The 16,857-nt window shown below is 31.9% G+C and overlaps 1 protein-coding gene and 1 pseudogene across 1 annotated transcript; one reads left to right on the top strand and one right to left on the bottom strand.

The window, feature by feature from the left end:
* Positions 1-4,044: 4,044 nt before the first annotated feature.
* On the top strand, positions 4,045-8,443 carry LOC120089320 (putative respiratory burst oxidase homolog protein H). Its single transcript, XM_039046755.2, has 13 exons — positions 4,045-4,665; positions 4,758-4,923; positions 4,990-5,152; positions 5,226-6,035; positions 6,204-6,299; positions 6,389-6,507; positions 6,609-6,711; positions 6,866-6,957; positions 7,045-7,210; positions 7,294-7,407; positions 7,500-7,631; positions 7,732-7,810; positions 8,101-8,443. Exons 1-13 carry the CDS (start codon positions 4,317-4,319, stop codon positions 8,211-8,213), a joined length of 2,502 nt encoding a protein of 833 aa, XP_038902683.1. The 5' UTR covers positions 4,045-4,316; the 3' UTR covers positions 8,214-8,443.
* Positions 8,444-14,708: 6,265 nt separating this feature from the next.
* On the bottom strand, positions 14,709-16,439 carry LOC150033111 (serine/threonine-protein phosphatase 7 long form homolog; annotated as a pseudogene).
* Positions 16,440-16,857: the final 418 nt, after the last annotated feature.

Here is a 16,857-nt window from a genome sequence, read left to right as displayed (position 1 = left end):
TAAATCATTGTAATTAATTAAAAGTATAAAATGTTTATTCTTAATTCTATTTTTTGTTTATAATTTTTATATAAATTGTTGATAATGACAAATGATCCACTAGTGAATTTTTACTTTTGAGAAAAAAATGACACAGATGCCTTAATAAATAAATAAATAAAATACTGACATGGTGTTACATCACTGATACTCTAATGTTTAAGTAAGGGTTAAGAAGAGTAGTGGTATAGAGAGTAGTCAAGAGTATTTTCGGCATACCTTTTAATGAATGAATTTTATCACTTATATAGGTTTCGTTTTATGTATAGGGCATTTAGGCTCATAGTTGCCCCCTCTTTAATTCATGAAATTGTTGAACTGTTATTCTTCGGGCGGTGATGACACCACTACCCAAAGCAGCAACATATCGATGCCTCACCCACCCTACTCTCTACCAACTTCTTCATGAACTATCTATTATGAACTTAGACCGACTACCACTTAGCTTAGTACATAAGTTCAAAGGTTCTTCTTAGTATTGCTAGATCCTTCATGTGTCCTTCATGATATTACTAGTGTCACACCCCTTCCCGAATTACTCTCATAATTGTGAAGACAATAATTGCTAACTCTCTTATGATAATTTATGTCAACATACTTCCATGAACCAATGCTCTTGGTACTTGATAAACAATTTGTATCCTATAACCGACCACATAAACATACAGATTTTCATATAGCAAAACACTTATATAGATGCATCACTGTTACAAGATCCAATAAGTTTATTTACAACAATTATATATATATATATATATATATATATATATATATATATATATATATATAAAAGCTCTACCCTGACTTCCTCAATATGAACATAAGAACCAAAATTAACAAGACATGATGAGCCACCTAAACTTCGAATTCTCAGAGGTTTCTGAGAAGTGACACTGACAGAACTACTAGGCTTCGAGATGTCGGCCGTTACCTGAGGAGGAAAATATTGAAAGAAGGGTGAGCTTAAAACGACCAGTGAGTGACTTCTTTAAAAGAAATATACCTATGTAACTCATGATGTAAACATGATTATAACAAAAATTTACATTTACATTCCAGGATCCGGGAATAAAATTTAGAAAATGTAAATCATAGCATGTAAAACCTTGGAATAAACTCATCAACATTCACTATAAAATTCCTCTACTCCTTTGCCTGAACACATGGGAGAGCTCTTTTGCTCAATCCCTAATAACCTTAGTTGAGAGAGAGCTCTTTTGCTCGATCTCATCAACATCGATAACATAGATCTTATGTGCACAGAAAACTGAGTAGGTTCTTGCTTACCTTACCATACCTTCAGTAGCAAGGATCGTCATGCAGCTGGGTACCTTACTATACCTTCGATACTAATACTTAAGAGTAGGTTTTATGTATTAAACATACAAGTGAACATCTTAAAACATCATACTTATCATACTTAAGAGAATCACTAGATAGCTCATTCAAATGTTAAATCATGGGATAAAACTCAAGTGAAGCACATGGAAGTTACAAGTGGGAAAAAAAAAACTCTTTTAAATCATCAAAATGTGTTTAACTCCCTTACTAGAAGCATGCGTTGGGACATCAAAACAAAGATGACTATACGTTGGAAATTCATAAGTAAAACACTTAGCAAACATTTTGAAAACTAGTCACTCACTATTTTAAGCTACTTATCCAAGGGTCTATAAGTGCTCCTACCTTGAAATAAGGAAAAGTTTCTTGGTCAGTATAATCAGCTCCTGTTTGAGCTTAATGCATAAACTTAACTTCATCACATACTAGTAATTCATCGCAACATGCCTAATTTCATTGCATCCTAACCATCTCATCGCATCAGCTATATTTAGCGTTTTACCTTATAGGTTGGCTAAAGAATGGCGATCCTTCCTCACAGTGCTCAGATAGGCACTAAAATACCTTTCTTAGCCTATGTGATGAGCATACACTATGCTAGGTACCTAATGCGCCTTGACTGTGAATACTATGTCAATGCTCACACCAACACATATCATCGGTTGGTCAACTGCTTGCTTATTCTTCAGACGTAGCTGCCTACTTATTCATCCATAATATCGTTTCAGATTTCAATCTTTTAGATTCCATAACTCTACTTCTCGTCTTTAACTAACTAGATTTCCTTTAGTGAATTTGCCCATAAACATTTAAACTCTCCTACCTTAGAATTTGAGCATTAATTCCTCTGAATAAACTAAAAATCCCCCTAATCTCTCGAACTTGCCAGGAACTTCTTCAATTCCTTCCAAGATTTCATATGGCAATAACACTACCTCTAAGTGTGAGAAATTTTTTGGCAAAATAGTTATTTTCTTCGCAAGGCCTATTTATACTTAGGCTTGCATGTAGGCTCATCTTAATTAAATGCCACTTGGCATGTTAATCTTCAATCCAACGTTTCTAATGCTGCCACGTATCCCATTTATTAATTAATTAAGCTGTGCACTCCAACCTAACTCCGTTCGCATGGGCTTACGGCCACTTAAGCATTTTCTTCGTCATCGCATACTCCTATTCAACGTTGTACCCTCTGAACGTCACCTTCGACGCATTGGTCCACAACCATCCCGTTTGTCAACTTAGCCTTTACTATTTACAAACAAGGTTGGTTGTATACTTCCTCTATACCAACCTCAATGCTTCCTTGTCATGCAAGAGCCATTTTACTTCTTCCATGACCTTCCACGTACTATATAGCTATACTTAGCCATAATGTCCCCTTTGGACTTTTGGTCGCCAACAAAGCTGGCCCCATAGCGTGTCATAGCTCTAATGCATAAAATTCCTACTTTCCTCTAAGTGTTAACTTCTTTCTACTTCACCTGAGAGCTTAACATTTCACGCCAGACATATTTCCTATCCTTTAAGTACCAGAGAGTATAGCTTCCTAACACTTAGAATATTTTCCCTCATTCAATCATACATATACATACATTGAGCTTCCTACACGCTTCAAATAATACAAACATTATAAGTACATACTTACAAGAGCTTAATTACATAATTAAGAGAACTTAAACATAATTAGCCAATAAAACAAGTTTAGGGGGTTTACAACTAGGACTCTATGATATTGTTAGATCCTCTACAGGAGTCCTCCTTGGATTCTCTACGGCACTACTAGGACCTCCATTGTACGATTAGGTCTTCACAAAGTGCTCCACAAAAAGTTTATGATATCGTTGTCACTTTCTCGTTCTTCTTTAATTGGATGATGATCAAATAAGAAGAAAGTAGAATGAGAGAGGAAGTAGAAGATGGGAAAGAGGAAATAACGAGATACAATAGATAAATTTTGTTAATTATTTTCTTATAAAAAGTATAATATCATAATTTAAAACAATAATAAAAAAAATACTCCATACACATTTAAATTTAGAGACTGAAATGATACATTTTGAAAGATAAAAAAAAAAACATATACTTTGAAAATTCTTAAAACTATAAAGTTATTTCCTTCAACTTTTATTTAGTCTCTATATTTTTTGACTTTTTTCTTTGATACTTTTATATTTTATAGTTTGGTTCATAAAATACTCAATTTAGTTGATACACCTTATAAAAAGGGACCTAAAAGAGATGAGTTGTTTTAATTTATATTTATAAATTTTAAAATAAATTTATACTCAATTAAGTTGTGACAATATCAAGAAAACAAAAAACCAAACTATATAAAAAAATGAATTGTGAATTTGAGATAACTTAATAGATAAGACATCAATTACTTTGATGATTTAATTTTTTATTTTTATTTATTGAATAAAAGAAGAAAAGAAAAGTAGAAAATGAAATAAAACTTTTAAAACGATGACCATGTCAAATAAGTCAACATCAAATATGTGTGGGAAGTTAAAGATTTGTACCCTAACTAATAAAATAAAGAAATAACAGTAATACTTGGACGTATCACACTATCATCGTACACATATAATTTTTGACATGTGACAAATTATGATTAAATAATTTAATGATATATATGTGGTGATACACCTAGTTGTTATTATTATTATTTGTCTTTGAAAAAAAAACCAAAATAAAAGTACCAATACAATAGGATTTAAATTTATTATTTATATAGACTTCTCGTTCGAGATTGACTCGCACTGGACAGTTCGACGTCGACCACCACTTTCAGGCTGGCCATGATATTCCACCTTCCTTCGAACACTCTGTTCATCTTTCAAATCTCCATAACCACAAATTAAAACTCCAAATCTCAACTCTGCAGCTCATTTCTCCATTGTTTTTCTTTGTAATTCTGAAGAAAAACGCTGATGGAGTGCTCATGTAAAAAAACGGTGAAACAGAATCCAGGAGAATGCGTACTGGAGAGCATTGAAATCGATCACATGGTGACCGATGAGAAAACCGCCGAACTAAGAGATTTAAACCAAGTGAACGCGAAGCAGAGAAACTGCAATGATGATGTGAAGAAGACCGTCGTCGAGACTTCTCAGCCGGTCGTTGGAATTAGAAGACGACGGAAGGGATTTAACATGTTGAGGTTTCTGGAACGTTTCAAAGACGGAAAAGAAGAGGAAGCATGGAAGGCAACTGAGAAGCGTTTTCGTCAACAAGCTCCTAATGGAAAACTTTCCAGAGACAAATTTGGAGCCTGCATTGGTGAAGTTCTAGTCCTCTCTCTATGATTAATCTCCATTTTTTTATTTTTATTTTTTTTTTGGCTAAATTAGTATTTGGAATTTCTTATTTAGGGATGAAAAAGGATTCAACGGATTTTGGTGGGGAACTGTATGATGTATTGGCAAGAAGAAGAGGGATAATGGGAGCGAAAGGGATTACGCTGCAAGAATTGAGAGCGTTTTGGGAAGACTTAACAAAAGAAGACCTAGATTCACGGCTTCGGATATTCTTTGACTTGTATGAAACTCTCTTACATCTCTTTCGTTCTGAAATGGAGATTCTGAAGCAACTGTGTGTTTTCAGGTGTGACAAAAATGGCGACGGGAAGATCTCGAGGGAAGAGGTGAAGGCGGTACTGGAGTGGAGTGCTTCTGCAAACAAATTGAAAAACCTCGAGAAAGAAGCTGAAACGTTCGTATCTCTGATCATGGAAGAGCTTGATCCAGACCGCAATGGATTTATTGAGGTACTTGTTTAAGAAGAAAAGAAAGATGAAATTTCCTTCTCTCTTAATGATGTCGGTTTGTTTGTTTAAACAGATTGAGCATATGGAAACTCTAGTGAAGGCAATGTGGAACTCTGAAGAAGAAAAAAGGTTGCAGAGCCAAGATTCTAAACTTCAGGCATCAGCCCTGATTCTAGGAAGATGCAAAACTCCAGCCAGCAAATTTCTGAAGGAAACAGAAGAAGCTATAATTGCAAATTGGAAAAGAATCTGGGTTTTGATACTGTGGCTAGCAATAAATTTGGGTCTATTTGCTTGGAAATTCATGGAGTATAGAGAAAAGGGGGTGTTTGAAGTGATGGGTTATTGTGTTAGTGTTGCAAAGGGAGCAGCTGAGACTCTTAAATTCAATATGGCTCTTATTTTGTTTCTTGTTTGTAGAGGCACATTAACCAAACTTAGATCCACACGTCTCAACTCCATTTTCCCTTTTGATGATCATATCCATTTCCATATGGTGGTTGCTGTAGCCATTGCAGTGGGTACTTTCCTTCATGTCATAATGCACTTAGCCTGTGATTTTCCAAGATTGATCTCATGCCCAAACAACAAATTCATGGCAATTCTTGGGTCAAATTTTGATTTCAAGAAGCCAAGTTACTCTGACTTGGTTGCAAGTATTCCCGGTGTTACAGGAATCCTCATGATCATGATAATGGCCTTTTGCTTTACATTGGCAACTCCTTTATTCAGGAGGCATAAAGACAAGTTACCTCCACTGCTTCAACATTTGGCAGGCTTCAATGCCTTCTGGTATGCACATCATTTGCTTGTTCTCTGTTATGTCCTACTGATCATTCATGGCTACTTCATATTCCTGGTTCAGGAATGGTACAAGAAAACGGTAAGTCTATTGCCATCGTATTGCTGCTAATCTAATGTTAATGTCTTCATTCCTATTAACAATGGCAAGTTCAGGAAGGATAATCAATGAATGAGCAAAAGAATAGTTCAAATTGAACAAATCAGTGAATTTTAACAACGATCTTTTATCACATCTCTTCATTTGCAGACATGGATGTACGTTGCAGTTCCAGTATTTTTGTATGTGATTGAGAGACTTCTTATAAAATTCTACGAATTTTATGATCAAGTTAATGTGATAAAGGTGCAGAGATTTGCAAATCATTTATCTTTTCTCGGAGGTTCAGCCGAGAAAACTAAACGAATTCTTCTGGTTTTCTTGGACTTTTTCAGGGGGTAGTGTATGAAGGAAATGTTCTAGCACTATACCTGACAAAACCTCCAGGATTTGAGTACGAAAAAAGTGGAATGTATATGTTTGTTAAGTGCCCGGATATATCAAAATTTGAATGGTAATATTTTATATTTGAACTATTTATGTTTAGCAGTTGATTATTTAAGGATGTATGGGAGAATGATAACTTGAATTGAGATTTTTTATTATTGAATACAGGCATCCATTCTCTATCACTTCTGCACCAGGAGATGACTATTTGAGTGTCCATATACAAGCAGTAGGAGATTGGACAACTGAGCTCAGAAACAGATTTCAAAAGGTAATAAATTTATTTCAACTGTCAAGCTCTTGTGCCCTTTATTTGTTTGTGTTTTCTGATAGTGTTAAATTCGCCCGGAGAATGTGGGATAGAGTTCATCACATTTTTCTCTTTTTATATCCATTTCTACACACTAAATACAGAGGCAATGCAGGTCTGTGATCCTGACAGTATAAAGAGGAAGAAGGGTGGTATCGTTAGACAGGAAACTAAATTATATTCAGATTACGTTCCTTCAGAATCAAGGTGAGTGAAAACTAGTTTCTTTCCGAGTTATTTTGCGAGGCATTTTCAATACAGAATTAGTTAAGCATCTTCGTTTTGTGTCTGCAGGAAGCAATATCCCCAGATTTTGATCAAAGGACCATATGGAGCCCCAGCACAAAGTTACAAGAATTACGATATTCTATTGCTCATAGGCCTTGGAATTGGGGCTACTCCAATGATCAGCATTTTGAAAGATTTATTAAACCACATAAAAAAAAGTGACTCCCACACTGTAAGTAAAGCAAAATAAACTGTTTGATAATTTTGTTGAAAAAAGAAATGTTACCATGGGAACTAATCCAAGCATAATTGCAGACTGATGCTCAAAAGGTCCCGAAGAGAGCATATTTCTATTGGGTGACAAAGGAACAGGCATCATTTGATTGGTTTAAAGGTGTCATGGATGACGTTGCAGAGTACGATCACGACGTACGTCAACAGTGTTTAAACAAGAAAATCATTCAATTCTATATCCAATCTACTAACATTTAATCAACTTTATCTCATTTGAATAATTTCAGAAAATAATAGAAATGCACAACCACTTAAGTTGTGTGCACGAGGAAGGAGACGCACGATCCGTGCTCATCACCATGCTGCAACAAATTCAGCAATCTAGAGGTGAAGAAGTGGACGTTGTTTCAGGAAGCCGGGTAATCATGAACTGATCAATTCAAAATTTTCCAAGAAAACTCCTCTTTCTATCATCATGGTGCATGTTTGTATGTGTTTGTTAACACATCTGTATCACAGATAAGGACTCACTTTGCAAGACCGAACTGGGAGAAAGTTTTTGCAGGGTTGGCATCTAAACACAAAGGTTCTGAAATAGGTGAGAAACAACATTAACAAATGAAACCTCATTCTCAACTTTGGGAAAGTTGCAAATATAGCAATCAGACATAGTATTAACAGTTATATCCTAATGCAAAAAAATTTGTAGATATAAAAAAATTTAGATTTAGCTCTCGGAGTCTATGAATGATAGACTCGGAGAGTTGGTAGAAGTTTATCAGTAATAGAGTCTATCACTAATAAGAGTCTATTACCGATAAATTTTGCTTCTTATGTGTGAACTCCTGTAATGGGAGTGGTAATTCAACAAATTCTTGTTGGTTGCAGGTGTATTTTACTGTGGAACATACAGTCTTGTGAAGGTATTACGTGGTCACTGCAAAAACTTCAGCGATAGTTCAAGATCAACAAGGTTTCGTTTTCACAAGGAGAACTTTTAAAAAAGTTGTAAAATTAAAGGTATCACCTTTTAGAGATATTGAATCTTTCCACTTGTAAGCTGCTTGGTTTTCGCCTCAAAATGTTATAAAAAAGGAAAGGGAATGCTTTAAATTCCACTATCTAGCATAGCAATTTGTTGAATCTCCCATCAACTTTGGCTGGTCTCTAATAATTGTTGCCTAACAGATATCGATTTCTATCAAGGAAAAAAAAGTGTATTTTTATCAAAGATCATGGTTTGCTTTTAATCCATTACTGCACTTTTACTTCTTGTGGTGTTGGCTCTACTTTGAAGCTTGAAATACGAGTGGTGGGGACTATGGCTAAATAGAGAAGGATAGTCTATTTAGGGGTTGGTCGTGTGCATGACCCAAATTTTGGATCGAAAATGAACTATACCTTTTAAAATTACTAAAATGGATTCTTTTGCATGCGGACTAGGTCTCACTTCCTTTCTCTTCTCTTTCACTCTCCAAATTCTCATCCCTTGTTCTTGCTTCGACAATACTTTATGACGAAAAACCACATATTCGATTGATAAAAAATATTGGGAAAAACCTCCCACTATTACGATAGGAATAAAGAGAAAAACAATAGAGGAATTAAAAGAAAACAATGAAACTAGAAACACAAAAATTAATGTAGAAAAACTTCTAACTAGGAAAAAAACGACAGACCAAAAAAATTTTATTAGCCTATGAGGTTATTATTGTTGAAGTAAATGACTTGGTTGTCATCATGCAAGCAAAAATGACTCCTGCTTCATGCACACAGCCACATATAATGATCATTATCCTATAACAATTTTTTTCTTCTTTTTAGTTAAATTATAAATTTGGTCTCTATAATTGAAAAAAATTCAAAATTCAATCATGGTGTAATAAAACACGAGAAACAGTCTACTATAAACACTAAATTTGCAATTTTAACCTCCCCAAGTTTTGAAAAATTAAAAGAAAAAGAAAAGAAAAAAAAAAAAACTAGTTTGAAAAACGTTGTTTTTGTTTGTGGAGTTGGACTGCAAATTCTCAAATGTTATTTTAGGGAAGATGGAAACCATGGTAAAGAAATAGTAAAAAAAAATAAACACAAGTTAAAAAAATTCACACTGTTATTAAATGAGTTGTTTAGTAACTCAATGCTTGAATCATTCAAAATGATCTACCACTTATAATCAATTTGTGAAAGACATGTGACTTCTTTTTTGATACCATATTAAAGATATATTTAATTATATTAATATTTTAATAATATAAGCCATCGAATATATAGATGTGGTTGTCTCTTAATAACATTTAACTTTTTTGTGAATAGAAAAGTTACTAATGAAATCATATATTTCTCTAGAGAGAAGATAATCGGAGGAGAGGGGATTAATTATTATTACAATAATTCTTTTCTCAAGTTGATGATATAAAAAGAAAATGTAGACTTGCTAAAATAAATTGAACTCAACGAAAATTGACATGACATCTATTTTTTTTAAAGAAAGTCAAAGGTTTGATCTTCTAAACTGGCGAATTCATGAAGGGGTCGGAGGATACATGCCCTAGAAAATAGATTTATATATACTTCGTTCCCCAACTTAAAATTTATAATCTATAGAGCTTGCAATAAAGTTATCAATACTCTCCTTTGATTAGTTGGTTTTGCTTCCCACCGTGTTCTCATTGTGGAGCGCTCTTTTTTTTTTTTTTACTCCTCCTATCCGTTGGTATTTTTGACTTGTACTCCAAATGTTTGATTCCGGAAAGTAAAAATACATTTTTCATTTTTAAAATAGAAATATAGATTTATTTGTTAGCATCAATTAGACTCAAATGTAGAAGCGATTATCACCAATAGATTTTAAAAGGATAATTAAATCAATCAAGATATATATGGTAAAAGAGATTCCATGATAAATATTCGAAATTCTTTGAATCTATGTTCTCCAATCCTAATACCATATATTCTTCAATTCATCGTTTGATGATATAAAGAATCTTGACTGACAAAGAGTATGTGATTCTTTTGAAAACAAAAACCATGTAGAGATTGAGAGAGTCGACTAAAGAAGAATTATTTATCATTTATATATATAACAATTACTCACTCACCACTAACTTAGATAACTACCCACATTATGAGTAACTACCAATTCCTCCATTACATTGATAACTACCCATGATCTTGGATAACAGAAAAACCCTTCTATTTTTCCAATTTCATATCACTACTCGAACCTATAAATTTCAGATATGGGATGGAGGGATTTACACTTAATAATTATCTCTTCAATACTATACTAATCATCACGGATATAACAATAACAATTATCAATTACTTAAATTATATGAATCAATATTAGAAATCAAAATTATTTCTAACATTATTTTCCAAACTAAAATATTCATAACATTATTTTCCAAACTAAAAAATTCAGACTTCTAATGGTAAAAATCTGTATATTTGTTTTTTAAAAAAATTCTGACATATTAAGTTACTTTATTAACACTTTTCAAAAAAGAAAAAAAAAACTTTATTAACATTTTTTTTAATTTTCAAAATAAATAATTAAAATATAATAAACAAGATTTTAATTTTTGTAAATTAAATTAATCTATAAAATCATATGTGAGATACAAAATGATTAAAATACTATTTTCACATATATATTCTATTTTTGTTCATGCAGTGTAAAATATTTGAATTCGATCTTTATATTTCTGAAAAATCTTCAAATTAAACCTCATTATTGATTTGATGTTCATTTTTATACTGAACTTGAAAGCTAATAATATTATCTAATAAATATTATATTAAACATTTAAAATTATATTAATTAAAATATATAAAAATCAATTTCATATTAAGAACTTTAACTCAATTTTAGAAAAGCTTTACTACAGATTCTAAGTTGCATTTTTTTAGTTTATTCAATCATATTTATTTTTACAAATAAATATAATTTGTTTTTACAACATGTAGAATGGAAAATTAAACCTTCGACTTCAAAATTAATAATATTAATATTATGTCAGATGAACTATGTTCATTATTTATATAGATATATATTAAATAAATAGATATAATGCATAATAGTTTAGTGTAATTTAGTAATCTATATTACTTTAATTCCAACCTTGCTTCAAATTAAAGTATCAAAATTACTTTTATTTGAATTGTTCTCTAACATAAAATCATGAATCCAAGTTAGTTTCGTCCCGATAATTATTGTACTAAAAATGTGAAACTTTCAAGGCATTATAATGTTAATTAAAAATTAACAAAGTCACCATGTCAGATTTGCATTGAATATTCCAATGAGAATGTGACAACGTGAATTAGTTAGAACTATTTTTCAAAAGCTAGCAACACATGAATATTATTCAAACCAGGGACCAATCATAAGCCTCTCCAATGCGTTTCTTTATAGGTCACAGACATAAATTTCAATCAATCTTTTCTCTTTTTCTTTATCTTTATCTTTTTTATTTATCTTTTATCTTATTTCTATGTATTGTTTAAGTTGCCTAAATTTTTTCCCCTCTTTGATTTTCATAGAATGTAGGTAGGAATAAACATCTAACCTTCTATGTAACGTTAAGAATGATAATAGATATAAGATATGTTTGGAATACATTTTCAAGTGTTTAATTTAAAAAATAAGTTATTTTGAAAGAAATTGAAATATTTAACAACCATTTCAAAATAGTTTTTCAAGTATATTTTAATCAGTTTTTATCAAAAGTGTTTAAATAAAAATGAGCTTTTTGAAAAACACTATTTTCTCAAGTCAATCCAAACAAGTCCTAATATCTAATGAAGAGGTGTTTGACTTTAAGAGTGTGTTCGAGGGAAAAACTATCCTAAGACTATAATAACCATCTCTTGCTACATTAAATACTATTTTGTATTCCCCAATTAGCTACAGTCAATATTATTTCAAAACCTCCATTGGGTGCAATACTTGCTATTTACTACAGTTTTTATTATTTTACATTTATCATTTTTTAAAAATTTTTTGATACAGGATTTACTATTTTCTTCTCAAACTAAAATAGTTCACATCTCAAACACATACTATTATAATCCAAACTAAAATAATCTACACATCAAACACAAACTATAATAACCTAGGATTATAATAATCAACTTATTGCCCCAAACACCTCCTAAGAGTTTGAGGTCGGAAGAGTGAAATTGTGAATTTTACTTTTTGTCTTGCATAAGACTTCATGGGTCCCACAATTAAAAAAATATTAAATTTATGCTTTATTAACTCTTTATACGGTGGATTGCAACTTCACAACTTCACTTTTTTGCTCCAAACACTTTTGAAATATCCAGATGCTAATTTGTATGGCTATATTTGTCCTCAAAGATTAGATAAAAAAGTTCAATTGACCAAATGGAAAAGAGGTTTAGGCCTTTAAAGGGAGCTCTTTTAGCAAAGAATGGTTGATGGAGGGTATTGAACAAAAAAGCCAAACTCCCCTCGAGTCCACAGTCTTATAAAGCAAATATTTTCCCCACAACTCAATTTTGGAGAGTGAAGACTTGTGATAAAAAGATAAAATGTCTCTCCCTAGCTAGACCACCAACTTTCCATCTTATTTTTCTTTTAATTAAAGGTTATTTTAATGCTATGGTTTCTTACCTAACATACTATTTAAGATCACGTGTTAACTTTTAAAGGGACATTTAGGATAAGAGTTATCATCAAAATATAATAACCACCTCTTGTTCTAATAAAAACTATTTCAAAGCCTCTAATTAGTTACAGTCAACACTATTTCAAAATCACAATTTCCTACAATATTGACTATTTACTAGTTTTTACTATTTTACATTCATCATTTTTTTATTATTTGCTACAGTATTTACTACTTCATTCTCAAACTAAAATAGTTAACACCTCAAACACATACTATTATAATCCAAACTAAAATAACCTACCCCCAAACACAAACTATCATAACCTAGGACTATAATAACTAACACGTTGTCCCACACTCTCTAAATGAAAAAGAGTATGTATAGTAATACAAATCTTCTTAGTTGGAATATTATATTATTTTTGGTACCCTATTTTAATCTCTAAGCTCTTAATTTTATTCTATTTTGGTCCTTCAACTTTCAAAAACGTTTGTTTTAGTTTCTAAATGTTTTAGAAAATGATTATTTTAATCCCTACTATTAAACTATATTAACTCTTCAACAAAAATGTGAATGAACTTGTACTTTTGAATGACTAAGCTCTAGATGCATTGAACAAGATGAAGGTGAAATAAAGTATTAACAACCAACATGCCAAAATACTAAACGACCAAAATTTTGAACTAAAAACATCTTTTGAATTCTCATACTTTGCCACCTTCAAAATTGAAACTCTAAATTTTTTAGCATAGCTAACTTATTTGATAGCCTAGTTATTTAAAGATACAAGTCACCTCATCATTTTATTAAAGATTTAAACATAAAAGTTTAGGGACTAAAGTAATATATTAGGGACAAAAATAAGTGATTTTTAAAAGTTCAGGGACTAAAATGAACACTTTTAAAAGTTCAGGAACCAAAATAAAATAATATTCAAAGTTTAGGGACTAAAACAAATATTTTTAAAAGTTTAGAGACCAAAATAGAACATTATTCAAGATTCATAGACCAAAATAAAGATTTAAATCATTATTTTCTAAAAAAAAAAATCTAAGAGACATAATGTGACGTGCAATAAATTTTCGCATTACAACAAAGTGGAAAAAATGTAGAATAATAGTCATCTATTCATTGATTAGTAGTAGTTTTAAAATTTGACAACTATTTAATTTTTTTGAAGATAAATTCTCTCTCCTCTCTTTTTGTGTGGTCTTCTTTCTTAGTTAAAAACATAATGGTGTTTAGTAAAAATTTATGGAAAAAAAAAACTCACGAGTTTGGTGGCAATGGTTTAGTTTAAGACATCTATATGATAATAGGATAATGATGCAAACCCCAATTAAAAAAAGGATGAAGTTTAAAAATATAGTGTTTTTTTAAACTATTTACAAAAATGGGATATATGGTAAAGTATTTTTAAAAATAGGTGGAAGTGGAAAATATTGACAAAAGTAGGATAATGAAATTATGTACGGGGTACACGATTACCATGTGGCAAAATCGTGTACGGGGTACATGATTAATGTTTAATCCAGTCAGCACCACGTTGGCTGACTTGGTTGATCGGTCGCATGGAGACTCGTGGACCGAGTCTACGATTTTATTTTTTTTTAAAAATAGATTGACTAATTATTTCTTTTAATTGGAGATGTACAACAATATTAAGACTTTAGGATCGGGTCTACAAATTCTTTCATTATTAAACTTAATTATATATTTAATCTATAATAAAAATATAATTCTTCTGCACTCATATTAAAAAAAAAATGTCATGATATTAAAGAAGATTTACAATTAGTTCTTTAATTTGAAAATAGAAGTTTACATGAAATTTAAAGATGACCCCCTGGCCCTTACCCCTCATGGGGGTTGTCTTTGTGTCCCTCTAAATTAGGTTCATCCTGCTGTTGTTGTCGTCTACGACGAATACGTCTTCGATCGGTGTCAGCAACATTGAGTCGTCTTGTTTATTGAATAATACTTTCTATGTTGACCAATGTTTGCTGACACATTTAACCCAACTCTGGTAAGTTGTGCGGCACTGAGTATTGTTGTACATCTCCGATAAAATTATTCTGTACAATGAAAAAAATAAATATTAAACAATATTCATATCATATATATGGAAAATGTCTGATTTTAAATCTCTTATCATGCAGTAATAGTAAGCATCGTCAGGTGTGATAAATCACCTCGTGATTGAATTGTACCAGGAAAAGTAGTCATCTGATACAGCTGGCTCATTTGTTATTTCTCCCTGTGCAAAACGATGATATTGTCCATGCCAGTAGGATATATATTCCGCATGGATTCGACGCCAGTCTTGGTTGTACTTACCTCTCAAATCAATCTGGTGTAGTGTTGAGAGTGTATAGGACAACGAAGGTATCGTTTGTTGCAGACCGAACTGTCTCAACACGCGATCTGGATGATGCCACTCTACTATATGAAAGCATATAAGAGGGTTAACGGTCAACCGGATGTCTTCACCATCACAATAATAATCAGGTAGTGATGACCAAATCTGTTGTGTGTATGGCATCTAATTAATCTAACAAAAAATGATGATAAGTATACATCTAAATATTTTAAATATTCATTTATATATACATTTGTTACCAGATTATGCATCAGTTTGTCAAATATTTTTCGGTACACGAGCAACATATTTGCTAACTGTTCAGAGGCAGCTAATACACCACTCCATCTAAAATTATAAAAAATACAATTAATTTATATTCCTACATAAAATGATAACGAAATAAATATATAAATGAAATAATACCTGGTACTAAGTGGACGATGATCTGGGGTCTATAACTAGACTTGTGGTGCTATAATTGAAAATCTATCATAAGCCCATACCTGTAGTAGTATCAGTGGCCTGTTATTTCCAACGCTTGTGCATTGGTAGCCTGACAGAGTTCTCTATACAACCATGCAAGACATGCACCACCCCACAAGTACGTACCAGCATGCTCGAAATCAGACAGTAGCGGGAGGAACATGGGATGCACTAGAGTATTTGACTTATCAGTGAACAAAAATCCTCCAATAAGCTACATAAAGTATGCTTGTGCATACCTACGTATGCTGATGTCGTCGGCATTAGGAGGTAATTCTGGAAACTGGGATGCCATCTAGGGGATACTCAATCTTGACCCTTTCAGATCATCTGGTAGAATGCCTAAGAGCTATTCACAAGCATTCTTCCAATCATATTATAGTGAACCTGTCAATGGTTGCTCGTCCACTTGTAACCCAAACGGTATGGCAACATCATGTAGCGTGATTGTACATTCCCCACAAGGCAGATGAAATGTGTGGGTTTCTGGTCTCCAACACTCAACTAGAGCAGTAATGAGGTGCCAATCAAGTTGGATAAATCTGATTTTTACAACCCCAAGAAAACCTGCCTGTTCAATGTAGGGAATAATATGGTAATCAAATGGGATAGTATGTTGTGCAGATGCCTCCCTTCTTCGACAACTCAAAACTACTGTCGAAGAACTATCCCATATCGATTGTGAATGATGTGTATTTTGTTGATATAGTTGTACAAGATTAGAAGAACCAGACTCCATTACCTAAGAAGTTCAAATTACATTACATAATAAAATCCATCACATAAAAGATACATAAAAATTACAAAAAAAGATACAATTACATGAAAAATAAATTCATTATATAAAAAGTACAATTACATAAAATGAAACTATTACATAAAAAATATATGTACATAAAAGATACAATTACATGAAAAATATAAGTACATAAAATATACAATTACATAAAAAAAAATATAAATACATAAAAGATACAATTACATGAAAAATACAAGTAAATAAAATATACAATTATATAAAAAGTATAAGTACATAAAAGATACACCTAATGACCCGAAGACGAAGCACCTAATGTACATTGTAGACAAGTACATTTGTTATGTCTTTCTCTCTTGCAAATTGTACATCGAACTTTTTGGCTTGCCTATCTCCAATT

The sequence above is a fragment of the Benincasa hispida genome, chromosome 10, assembly GCF_027475165.1.
Source record: "Benincasa hispida cultivar pf3 chromosome 10, pf3_genome.v1.1, whole genome shotgun sequence".
In the NCBI taxonomy this organism is placed as follows: domain Eukaryota; kingdom Viridiplantae; phylum Streptophyta; class Magnoliopsida; order Cucurbitales; family Cucurbitaceae; genus Benincasa; species Benincasa hispida.
This window is presented reverse-complemented; position numbering and strand designations above follow the sequence as displayed.

Excerpts from the sequence above, each read along its gene's own strand:
- LOC120089320 (XM_039046755.2), top strand. The coding sequence starts at position 4,317 with ATGGAGTGCTCATGTAAAAAAACGGTGAAACAGAATCCAGGAGAATGC. Across the intron at positions 6,036-6,203 it reads AGGAATGGTACAAGAAAACG|ACATGGATGTACGTTGCAGT; the intron begins GTAAGTCTATTG and ends CTTCATTTGCAG. Across the intron at positions 6,958-7,044 it reads TACGTTCCTTCAGAATCAAG|GAAGCAATATCCCCAGATTT; the intron begins GTGAGTGAAAAC and ends TTGTGTCTGCAG.